Source organism: Epinephelus moara, chromosome 2 (assembly GCF_006386435.1).
Source record: "Epinephelus moara isolate mb chromosome 2, YSFRI_EMoa_1.0, whole genome shotgun sequence".
Taxonomy (NCBI): Eukaryota; Metazoa; Chordata; class Actinopteri; order Perciformes; family Serranidae; genus Epinephelus; species Epinephelus moara.
The window spans coordinates 2,678,795-2,691,711 of record NC_065507.1 but is presented as its reverse complement, the minus strand read 5'-3'; the positions used below and the strand labels follow the sequence as shown (position 1 = coordinate 2,691,711).

At 38.1% G+C, this 12,917-nt stretch overlaps 1 protein-coding gene across 1 annotated transcript in view; it reads right to left on the bottom strand.

The window, feature by feature from the left end:
• col4a3 (collagen, type IV, alpha 3) overlaps nt 1–12,917 on the bottom strand; it is a 45,428-nt gene that overhangs the window by 28,040 nt on the left and 4,471 nt on the right. Inside the window, exons 2-11 of the mRNA XM_050065275.1 lie at nt 9,119–9,175; nt 6,596–6,685; nt 5,925–5,969; nt 5,701–5,745; nt 4,831–4,893; nt 4,264–4,317; nt 4,086–4,112; nt 1,835–1,909; nt 1,296–1,358; nt 1,165–1,200 (exon numbers count right to left, since the gene is read on the bottom strand). Of these exons, the coding sequence (XP_049921232.1) occupies nt 1,165–1,200; nt 1,296–1,358; nt 1,835–1,909; nt 4,086–4,112; nt 4,264–4,317; nt 4,831–4,893; nt 5,701–5,745; nt 5,925–5,969; nt 6,596–6,685; nt 9,119–9,175 (555 nt within the window). The remainder of the gene's footprint in view (nt 1–1,164; nt 1,201–1,295; nt 1,359–1,834; nt 1,910–4,085; nt 4,113–4,263; nt 4,318–4,830; nt 4,894–5,700; nt 5,746–5,924; nt 5,970–6,595; nt 6,686–9,118; nt 9,176–12,917) is intronic.

Genomic DNA, 12,917 nt, shown 5'->3' with positions numbered 1-12,917 from the left:
CCCAGACTGAGGTCACATGACTGAACGTCAGTGCCTCAAAATTATGGTGAAGATAAGTTGTGATTATTGACTGAAATTTAAATTATTCTGACATAAAGTCCCCGACATGTTGACTACAGAGCGTCCAAATCCCAGTGGAAAAAAAAACATTGGTAACTTGTGCTAACAAGATATAAACACGTGCAAACAAGGTTTTAAAGTGTATGAACAAAATATTAACTTGCGCAAACAAGATATTATCTCATGATAACAAGATATTAACTCATGGTAACATATTCACTGGTGCTAACAAGATATTAAACTGTGCTAACAAGATATAAACACGTGCAAACAAGGTTTTAACTTGTGCAAACAAGATATTAACTCTCGATAACAACATATTAACTGGGGCTAACAAGATATTAAACTGTGCTAACCAGGTTTTAACGTGTATCAACAAAATATTAACTTCTGCTGACAAGATATTATTTCATGCAGACAAGATATCAACTTGTGCGAACAAGGTTTTAACTTGTGCAAACGATATCAAACTGTGCTAACAAGATATAAACACGTGCAAACAAGGTTTTAACGTGTATGAACAAAATATTAACTTCTGCTGACAAGATATTATCTCATGATAAGATATTAACTTATGCTAACAAGATATAAACATGTGCAAACAAAATATTAACTCTCGATAACAACATATTAACTGGTGCTAACAAGATATAAACATGTGCAAACAAGGTTTTAACGTGTATGAACAAAATATTAACTTCTGCTGACAAGATATTATTTTGTGCAAACAAGATATCAACTTGTGCGAACAAGGTTTTAACTTGTGCAAACAAGATATTAACTCGTGATAACAAGATATCAAACTGTGCTAACAAAATATAAACATGTGCAGACAAGGTTTTAACTTGAACAAACAAAATATTAACTTGTGCAAATAAGATATTATTTCGTGCTAGCAAGAAGATTTTTTTTCAGTGTCTGATTTTTTTTCAGTCTGGGTTTGTAACAGCAGTTTAAAAAAAGGCAAAAAGATTATATGCGTAAAGGTGCAACGTCAATATTTGTCTGTATTTACACAGACTGGGGGACAAAACATTTGTGTCACTGCACACGTCTGTAGATACAAACTGCTCTCAGATTAGTTCAGCCCGTTAGCACACTAACCTTCTCTCCTGGTAACCCCGGCAACCCTGGACTGCCCTTAATTATAAAAACAAAAACAGCTGATGTCAGTTGAGTCATGAATCACTGTAAACATTAAAATAAATTTTGGCAGTTCAGAATCTGAGGCATACAGGAAGTCCAGCGGATCCCTGTGGTCCTGGCAGGCCTGGTTCACCTGGATCTCCGCTCAGCCCCTGGAACACAAACAGCCAATCAGAAGACACTCTCAACTAGCCAATCAAACAATTCTTTTCACCAACCAATCAGAGGTGTCTGTGAACACGACTCACTTTTTGAGACTTTTGAGAAATAAACAATAATCATTTTGTAAAAATAAAAATAATGATTAAGAAATTACATGAATTCAAATTGGATATTATTGAGAGAAACTGACCTCCTTTCAAAATATAAATGCTTAGATTTCACATAAAAAGTTGTATAAAAACTTAATTCAATTACACAGTAACAGCTTTGAGATAAATATTAAAACCTTTATGGGTCAATGTGAAATGCATGCTGGGATACTACGGGTCAACTAACAAAACATCCAGTCAGATGAACAACACTTCTGTTCTTGTCTACATGTGGGCAGTAACTGGTGATGTGTCATAAGATCACACACTGAGGAAGACCATTTGTCTCATCTGGATGTCAAGTGAAAGTGACTGACATTTTCTCCATCTGGTCCTCGTGGTCCTGGTGCTCCTTTAATATCCTGAGGGACAGGATAGTTGTACGTGTCTCCCTGAAAACAAAACAACCAGAAACCGTCAGAAACAGAAGTTCAATGGCGGCCAGGGCCTTCTCCTACTCTGCACCCACACTTTGGAACTCACTTAGTGTTGATATCATTACAATCATTACTATTTTAAAGAAACAGATGATGAGCAAGTTCCAGATGGGGAGTATTTAGGATAAAGATTTTCATGTTTTTTACCCTTGCTGGGTTTTAAAGACAAAACATGCCTGTTTGGAGCAGACTGATTGTTCAGCCTGTGGTTTTGTTGCTTGCAGCTTTCTCAAGAGCCGCCTCTTCTTCTACCACTGCCAATACCAACATTCCCAGTCAGAGAGAAGGTGAAAAGTAAAGCAAGACAGTGTTTACCTGGGGCCCCAAAATCACTAAAGCCGCCCTTCAGAAAAGGCACCGAAGTCGTCGCAACTTGTGGTCCGAAATACAGGTGACATACACTTAGCAAAGGTCGGTATCCACACATTGTCATGGGCAAAACTTCCTTCATTCAACTTCATTTTTAAACATATTAGATTCAAATTCTATTCAAACATAACGTCAGTGACTAGGTTTACATAAAGGGAGAGACGAGACCAAGGAGAAAATGATAAAACGTGATTCTGAACAAAATATTGTCACACATCGACACGTACTAGGGCTACGTTACATTGACAGCTACAGAAAATGAATTTGCCATTATGTTACATTACGTGGACAGGTATCCACACTACTACTACTACTGTAAAAGTTTCATTAAAAAAATTTCATGACTTTTTCAAAACGTTCAATGATCATGCCGAATTTCAGGACTGGAAAATGTGATCGGGAAATTCCATGACTTTTTCAGGTTGTTGTTGCAAAAAGGCATATTAGTCCCTTGCTGTGACACATAACCAACGTATTTATAAAGTAGAGAATGGATTTAATGAGCAGGGTTATTTTGCCAGCAGTAAGTCGTAAGTATGGCAAACTTATACCATTTAAGTTACAATGGCAGAGTGGCACTGTTAAGAGCTATCCACACGTGCTCTTTGACTCCAGGGTTGTAGCATTAGTATATCCTGCGTCCTGGTGGACTCAGTCTGCAGAGCCCTCAAGCCCCGCCCCTGCTGCTGGTCAGTTTTTCATTCAAAGTTTATTCCAGTTGAATGTGTCATGTTTTAATATTGCACCAAATTTGACACTGCGCGTCCTTGTGTATCCTGCACTACACCCACCATGTGTGAAGTAGATCGGATGAACGGTTCTCTTGATATGTAAAGGAAACACATACAGAAAGATTTCTTGGTTTATAATTAGCTAATGACTTTAAAAAGTTCTGCATTCACATAAAAAATGAAGTGTTGGCTGAGGGGTTTATTAAGCTGACAATGTCCTCTGTTCAAAGCGACACACCTTTCTGGAAATGTTACGCTTTTCTTTGTTTAGGTTAAAATGCTATTAATAAGCTGATGGCACACTAAAATGTAAGTGAATTCCACCAGAGATAAAAACTCTTAATTATACCATTCTCATATGGTTCTAAGAAATCTTCGACTCCATTCGGTCTGAATGCAATGATTGACCGAGCGTCCTGTCTTTCTTCCCCACGTGGAGGCCTCCGACTGACGTAGCCGCTCGCATAACATTTCCACCGCTATTACAACGCTACTATCTAACATTAGCACTGTAACCTTATTCTAAAACTCATCAGTCATCACTGACTCCGGTTGAGTTTTAAAACTCTGGGGTTGCGTTTGACTGTCTTGGTTGTAACGTTACACTCGCTCTCCTCTTCTATCTTCGTATCTAATGTTACCTTGCCAACACCTACGTCTATCATAGTCGTAATGAGGACGTAATGGAGGAGGGAGGAGGAGTAGGACTTTGGAGGGAGGCGGGAGTTGTGGATGTTCAAATTTTTTCTGTGTGCTTTGTGAAATGCAAGAAAGGTAAGAGTAGCTTTAAGTCCAGCTGGTGGGCTTACGTTGCTCATGTTGTCATCAGTTAACTTCTCAAATTCGTATCAACTCCAGACTATCTTCACGACTAAAATGGCAAATATAACATGGATATTTCTGTTTAAACTGCATGTGTATGATTCAGATGGAAACACTTTCTTATTTAATACCAACAAACATCTGAAAAACATGGAGATACAGGGTTTTATCATGACAGTATGTAAATTTGTTGAGGTGTGCTCGCTCACCTTTAGACCTCTCAGTCCTGGCCGACCCTGAAACACATGAACACAGTTAGCTTTAGCTTCTCAGAGCCAATTAGTCTAGCATAGCTTCAGCCTGCAGTGATTACAATGTTTTTCAGGTAAACAGAATGTTTTCACATCATCCAGTCGCTGCTTTGTACAGGAAGTAAACTGAACTTACTTGAAGGCCGACAGGCCCTGAAATCCCAGGGTATCCTGGGTAACCAACATCCCCCTGGAAGACACCAATCAATATCAGTCAGCGTTTGTGTGAATGAGGTCAGGTGATTTTTGTCTCAGGTAGATCCTCCTCTGAAGTGTCAGAAGGTGGATCTTAAAAAGAATAATTCACTCTGTGGATTCTGAAGACAGTAACGTTGTGACATTGGGTCAAAGGGAAAAAAACAGCCTTGAAAGTTCTGGATTACGAGGGTAATAAAAATGTCCTCATATTGCCTGATAGTTCTGTTGTTATATTTTCAATTACCTCAGTAATCATGGTGGAGTAATAGAATTTGTAGATTACTTAAGCAATTCCTAAAAACGTACTTGTGGTGTACCTCAGGGCTCCATTGTTGGTCCTATTCAATTCTCCATTTACATGCTTCCAATTAGTAACACCATTAGAAGACATACAATGTCGTTGTAGATGATACACAAGTGTGTCTTCCTGTCCACTTTTGTGATAGTAACGATCTGCTAGACCAGATTAACGGGGAAATAAAGAGGCGTTGGGCCTCATCTCAACCTTTGTCCCGTTGCATCCTGGGAGTCCTGGTTGGCCGATGGCTCCTTCATGTCCAGGGAGTCCCTGAGTAAACAGACAAGAACAGCAGAAAATGATAAATGTCCAAAAAGTCACACAGGAACAAGGTGATAAAATATTTATCAGGTGATAAAATATTTACCTGCAGTTTGATTTTTTTTTTTTTTTTTTTCAAAAATATTTCTGCCGTACTATCAGATTTTTTTCCCCACTTATTTTATACTCATTCATAGATTAAAACTGCTTGTGAAGGTGGACATTTTTGTTGTGCAGGAATATGTGGAGATGATTTAAACCTAAAATAACTTTGCATTAATTTCAAGCTTTTAAATTCAGTTTAAATACTTAATGTAAATATTTTACATTGTCTCAGGGTATGAATAATTAGATTTTTGAACTTGAAAAAGATGGCAGCTGTCCTGGAAACATCAGTTTATTATATGATTATTAAGACTATTACTGTAATCATTATTGTTACTACTAATATTCCGATGATGATGATGATGATGATGATTAATAATAATAATGATAATAATAACTTTATTTATGCAGCACATCACAAGAAGTAGTGCTTTACATGGTTGAACCAGGATTCAAACATTTTAGGACTGCAGTGACGTAAATAATCAACTACAGTAATACAAAAATAGAATGAAATGACATACCCCAAAATGATATTATACAACCAATAATAATAATAACATAGATAAGGCATGTTGGAAATAAAGACGTGTTCTAACATTAATAAAAATATATATATTTTTTTTTAAAAGATAAGTTTTGAGAGGTGAAAATTCTTTACATTCTTTATTTTATCTGAACATGTTCTGAACGTTACATGTTGGTTCTTACCGGCAGCCCTGGAGGTCCTGGGAAACCTGGTTTTCCTGGCAGACCCTGGAGAATACAGAGACAGAGAGGCCGTTTTTTTTTTATTCATTTTATCAGTATTCATTCAGGTCTATAAAGAAACCAAATCTGTCAGGATGAATTTTGGTCAAGTGTCTAAAATGATGCTCAAGTCAGAGAAACTCCAAAGTTTAAGAAGTTGAAATCTTCATCATAATCAGTCCTACCCGAGAGCCCTTTAGTCCTGAGCTTCCTGCTGCTCCCCGCTCACCCTGAGGACAAAAAAGAAAAAAGAAAAGAACCATAGTAAGTAATAATTGCAGAGATTGTTGACATTTATAATAATAACAATATTCAGCTGACTGTACATGAAGCTGGAGTCACACTCTAGGTTTTATGAGTAAATGTTTTATATTAAACAATAAGGGACAAAGTCATTGTTGTGTCTCAACACCTGGCCAACAAATCAAGAAGCAACAAGTCATAAACTTCAAGTCTGAAACCGGCAGTCATTGTTTGTCTGCTGGAATGCTCTGATTGGACCTGTGGTTGGTATCACTTTCAATCCTTAAGTCAACAGATGCATGCCTCTAATATGTGATCAATCAAATTCTAAATCATCTCTGAAGTCGTCACGTTTGAGATGGAGACGAAAACAGACAGTGGAGTCAGCAATCTGCAGACAAATCAATAAACTTCTCCAAATGAGGCAACAATAAAACACACCTGATTTGGGAACAATAAAAACGACATAATATCAAAAATGAGAAGGGGTACCAGGATAGAACCCTGAGGTACTCCGCAGCCTAAGATGAAAAATAATAATTATAAGACTGATCTCTCATCATTATTATGAAAACATGTCGTTTTGTGTTCAGTTCAGTTCAGATGTTGTTACCTTTTCTCCGGATGCGCCCTGGTTGCCCTCGTTTCCAGGGTAACCAATCACTCCAGGAATTCCGTCGTAACCAGGGTAACCAGGTTCACCCTGCGGAGGACAGAAACACAGGGAGATCTCGTGAGGTGTGGATCAGATCCTGGGTCAGTTCTCCTGCCATTCACACCAAGGCAGTAAATTCAGCTGTACATAGATCCTGGCTGCGGTCCAGGTGCATTGAATGAACAGATGGACGTTTCATGTTCAGCAGAGAGGAACCTGCCTTTATTCTCCTGCTGAACACACCTGAGATCACAGAGTTCACACCTGGGTGGTCTCAGGTACCACACCTGAGACACAAAGACTCCAGACTCCACTGCAGCTCAAATCACATCTTTATTTTTAATCTTTGGTATCTAAATCATTTTCTGCTGTTGGTTTGAATGTTTTGTTGTTGTTCTCAAATCAATTATATATGTACATATATATAAATACATTTATTATTATGATGTGATATTAAAGTCTATTCAATTTTTATTCAGTTTGTTCACACATCAAAATAATGTCTTAGTATTAAGAATAAAAAAATTATATTACCTTCACATGATCTTTATCTTAGAGGACAGTTTTACGTACTTGTAATAATTAAACAGGAAATGTCTGTCATCCATTAGACCCTCATAGAACCATAAACTCCATCATAGTTAGTATATAAATGTATTTGTATATATCACCTCTCACCAGCAGAACATCACAAAGTACTTTAAAATAAAAACATTGATAACAGAACAGGAAAAAAACAGATGAAAAGAGGAAAAACACTATAAAATGTTACATTAATTATTATTATTATTATTATTATTATTACATATTAACATTCTAGTTCATTTTCAGTAACCCTTGTACTGACCTTACTTCTGTTGTTACTCCATGAGGCACTATTTTTTGCTTTTTGCCCCTTAAACACTTTAAACCTTGTATATTTTGAATTAAAAACTGGGCCTAGTGTGTGATCCTGACCTGGGGAACCCACTGGTTGTTCTGGTTGTTACTGGTTTGTGAATGTTAATTGTTGTTACTATGATTGAAGTATTCTCTGGCGCAAGAATTTCCTTCGGGATAAATAAAGTTCTAATTCCTATATTATTATTAGTTGTAATAGTATTACATTTTTTGTTATTAGTTGTACGTCTTGAGCTCCAAAATAAACCCCACTAACGAACCAAGACCTGCTGACCCACATTAGATCTGAGCAGAGCCACATTAAAAACCATCAGACTCTAGTTCAGCTCTAGTTTAATGGAGGTCTGTAGTGACAGCAGGTCACCACTGGAGGGCAGCAGACTGCACACATAAACTGATCCAGGGTCAGTGAGGTCGGATAGACATGTCTCAGTGTGTCCCAGTGCACTGCCATATTATTTAACATGGCAGAAAAAGATTCAGTGAGTCCAAACACAGAGTCTGTCAGTGCAGTGTAAAATAATACAACCAGGATGTTTTACTGCATCTGGTCTGATTTTGCAGTTTGAAAGCCAGGATGATTTTCTGGGTATTCTGACTCACAATCCTCTGCACAGCGGAAGATATGTCACATCGACTGAGCCACAGCTTGGCAGCTGATTGATATAATTTTATTGTGGTGAATATAATATGTTAGAATCTACACTGTGCAGTTATAACCTCAAACTTAAAACTACACACATCACACAGTAGCAACAGCAGAGCTCTGACCTCCGTCTCTGGCGCTTTGCTTTATCTCCAAGGTAACAGATACACGAGAAAGAGGGTCAAAGTTCAGGGCCTAATTTTATTAGAAAAAATATGAAGTAAAAAGAAAAAGTATGTGACTCGGATCACCATGTTTATGTCTTACTGGCTGACAGGAAATTAAAAACAGAAGGACTTGATCACTTCCTGTTCTGACGTTGGGATACATCTGAGATCTTCTCTTTTTTTAATTCATTTTTTAATCAGTGTTGACAAATGGTCCATTTTCATTCAGTCTGATGTTTATCACAGCAATTTGTTCCTGTTCAAACACTTTATTCAGTTTTTAGTAACAGTTACTATCAATAACTCGCACCAACAGCTCTGACTGTTTCTGTTGGACACTGAAACATCCCGGTGCAGACTATTTACTGGAGTTTACCAGCCTGTCGCTCATGCTGCATTTGAGGATAATTACAATCACGGCCGTCTTTACAATCCTCAACTTTCAACGTCCAATAGTCCGCCCCTAACATTTTCATCACATCTCGTCTTGTCAACGAAAACAAAACAGAGATTTTGTCCTAGTTATTTTTATCAAGATCTATTTTTGGCTCGTCATCGTCTCCTTTTCATCACGGAAAACAAAGTCGTTGACGTAACATTTTTTTGACATAGTTTCTGTCAGTGACGAACTCTGGTGTCTCTCAGGAGTCGTGGATGTTGTAGAAAATGTTGCTGAGTAACTGTAAAAAATTCTGGGTTCATTCTCAGACCATAAAGATTGTGTTTGGTTTTCAGACAGGTGATCTGAGTGAGTCGAGATCTTCTCACCTTTTGACCTTTAACCCCGTCGCAGTGACAGAGAGACTTCCCGCTGCAGTGACACACCTGCAGAGACACAACACAGTACACGTTTAATATCATTTCCTATCATGACAGAGAGCAGAGTCGTCTCATCGGGTCTGAAAGGTTAAAGAACAAAATAGTTTGATGTTTTCAGCGATCACTCTTTGTGATTCATTGATTTTTTTGATATATATACAGCCAATGTTAAGAAGATCTGCACTTTATGGGGCCTTTTAACATTTAATCTGTAGTGGTCATAGCAACTGTAGATGTAAACAACTGCTTTTTGATTGATTCCAAGTCAACGTATCCATAACGTAAATTTAGACTAGTACTCTCAATCAAACCATTCTTTATTCAAGGAAAATTGACTGAGCATTAAGTTCTTTTAAAGCAATGACATGAGTTCACATTCAGTGGGCTAGTCTATATGATAATATATGATAACAATCACAATAAAATTATGAAAAAAAATCCATAAAAAAACAAATAAGTAGCAGAAATATCTACTAAGAATTACATACAGCAATAAAAAAAAACTGTAAAAAGATGAAAAAGTTAAATAACAAGAATAAAGTCTGCTGTAAATGATGGACACACAACAACAACAACAAAAATAAAAACAGTAAAATTAATTTCTCTATAGTCAAAATAATAATTGTTGATATTAACAATTAATTTCTTCCTAATAATTTGTGCAAATTTAATATTTGCATATCGGGAGGCTCAACGTAGATATATGAAGCTTCATTGCAACTCTTACCCTTGACTTCTATTTACACTCATTTACATATATTTATAATTAATATTAATTTCTTTTTAGTCAGTTTATTGAACATGTTAAAATACAACAAACACAAAATGAAACCTATAAGCAATAAAAACAAAAACAAATGAAATCCTCAGCAACACAGAAGCAACTAATGAGCAACTCTAATAATATCATTCATGTTCAGAAGGTTTAAGACGAAGTCTATTTCTGGTCCAACCCCCTCTTATTCTTTATATATTGATCATAGAAAATAAAATCAGTTTCTGTGATACTGATCTAAACACATCGACCCGTTTGGACAAAACAAGAACAAAATATTCAGAACAGATGAACCAGAACCATCAAAGAGTCCACAAGAGACAGATCGGTCCAGCTCATAACCTTTCAGTGTTCCTTTTCTTTTAGAGTTTTTTCAGTTTGGATAAAGTTTAGCATTTGTTGTTATTGGTGCACATTCACAGTAAGTTTCTGTTCGTGTTTACAGTAAATTGTTGTGAAACGACAGCTGTATAATGTGATCTCACAGTTATACCTGCATATTACTGTGATTTACCAGCATGCTCCTGTAGAAATACTGTATTTCACTGTAATCTCACATTTAAACTCCAGATATTACTGTGATTTAGCAGAGTACTGCTGTAAAATAACCGGCATGAATTTCACAATAAAAGTCTGAATTTGGTTACAGTAAAAGCCTGTGAGGTGAAGTGATAATAATGTAATTTATTGTGAAATATTACAGTTACATATTTTAACCGGAGATAATTTGCAGTGCAGGTTCATGTCAACGTGTTTGTTTCCTCTCAGCTGGATGCTACCAGGCAGTTATTGATCAGTTGTTCTGAACATCATTTAAATAGTTCTATAATCAGTGAAATCTTGAAATGTGTTTTCCTTTTGATAAATAATGGATTTGTGGTTTTGTGTGTAATTTGTAGAGCTCTTATTTGGAGGATGAAGATCAGATGTGTCTTTATTCATATTGGATATTTTGGCTTTGATATTATTTAGGTGTGGTTATTTTATAAAGTCAGCAGATGATTTTTTTTTTCTCTTCCAAAGTGCACAAGTCTATTAACTGTGATCGTGCAGTTCTGCGCGTGGTTTGTTTGTTCCTGCACCTCTACGTCTCACATGCTCTACTCAGACTGCAGATTGCAGCTGATCAGTAGAGACAGGTAGAGAGGAGAGGTCATCAGCAGGTGGTTGTATTTGGTTATGTGGTGTTACTATGGCGACGGCAGCAGATGGCGATGTTAAGAGGCGGTGGTCCTTTTGTCAGTTTGCAGCACATTCAACACGCTTTCATTCTACAGGCTCTACGAGAAAGTCAGTGCATTCAGCAGGTTGATTTACAGCCTTCAGGTTCTGTGTGATAACATGTAACAATGCACTGAGATTCAAAAAAAGTACTTTGACTACTCCAGTACTTTAACCCTGACTCAGCAACTTCACGTGTATTGGAGTAATATTTGACCAGGAGTATCTGTAGTTTGACTCAAGTAACAGACTGAACTCTGTCCAAGGTCAGGAGATCATCTTCTTGACCACGTGATGCAGGTCAGACATGAAGTCCAACTGGTGGTTTTTAAACCCCTCCATGTGCCCTGCAGGTGTACCGCTGAAAAGTTTGGTCCAGGTTTAGACGTTGGTGAAGCTGTTGGACGTGTTTCTTCATGAAGTCTTTATCTGTCAGACATCTGAGAGTGGGTTTAAACCCAAACAGCTCCATGTGTCCTGCAGGTGTAACAGTGCTCTTCCTGTGTGATAAACTGAAGCAGCAGACAGGCAGAGAGACAGGCAGCCCTGTCAAGGACTGATGTCGTCTTATCTTCATTCCTGTCTCACATCCCGCACGACGCTCGATGTCTCGACACGTCCCGCAGCGGGGCATCGTGGGTAATGTTCTGCATCTTGCGTACTGTGAGGGTTCAGGTGTTTCAGACCTGCACACTCTCAGCTACACAGCAGATTGTTTCCTGACCCTCATGACCTGCCGTACAAACCTCACTGTGGAACCTTTGTTACATTCACATGTTGTTATGTCGTGGATACGTTGAAACTTTTCAACAATGCTGTGGTTATATTTAGGCCCACAAACCACTTGGTTATGGTTTAAAATGTCGGCGTCTGAGGGCACGGACAGACAGGGACAGGCTGCTACGAAACTCCCACGTTAGATGCCTAAAAATTTGCTGGAAATGCAGCGACGTCACTGTAAAACAAAAGGATCAGTTGTTTGTTGGTGTTGAACAGTGTCTGCAGCTTGGCAAGCATCTCTGCGAGGTGTCACACCATCCACAGTCAGCTCAGATACTACGTCACTTTAGAAACGCTGATATGATACGTACAGTGTTCTGCAATTTACTTTCAAAATGTGATATGTTATGCATTACTAGTTACCTTCACTAATTTTGTGTTACCGATCAGCTACCACAGCACCACAGAGAGAGTTATGTATAAGAACAGGACTGTGTGTCAGCGTTAATCTGCAGCTGTAGGAGATGTGAACGGAAACACATCCAACACATACTGACATCACCCAGATGTGCCGATCACCAGGACGAGGAAAAAACAAACTGGAGGCCGGCTCTTTCTCCCCGCTGCTTCAACCCGGTCTCAGTCCGAAGCTGTCGAAATCCGGCGCTTGGTCAGTGACTTCCAGTGTCAGACACCAATGAAAAAGCCGTCCTTTCATGTCTGTATGATACACAACCATTTGCTATTATTGTTTAATGACGCCTGGCAGCATCAGGAGGAAACATGGTGGGGCAACAATGAAAGCTAAGATGGAGAAAGTCTGAGTAGGGCAGGCAGGAGGGGTGGATGGGTCCAACAACCACCATCTTTCAGCTGGGAGGCCGGAGTCTGCTTCCCATAAGATTGTAAAGTCAAACCCTGTTCTTTTTTCCTGAACCCAACCACGTGTTAAAGGACAAAAACATCAGTTGGTGGTGTTGTACCAACGTAGTGCTTTTATTTTGAAAGAGACTGTATGCAAACTGTACATTT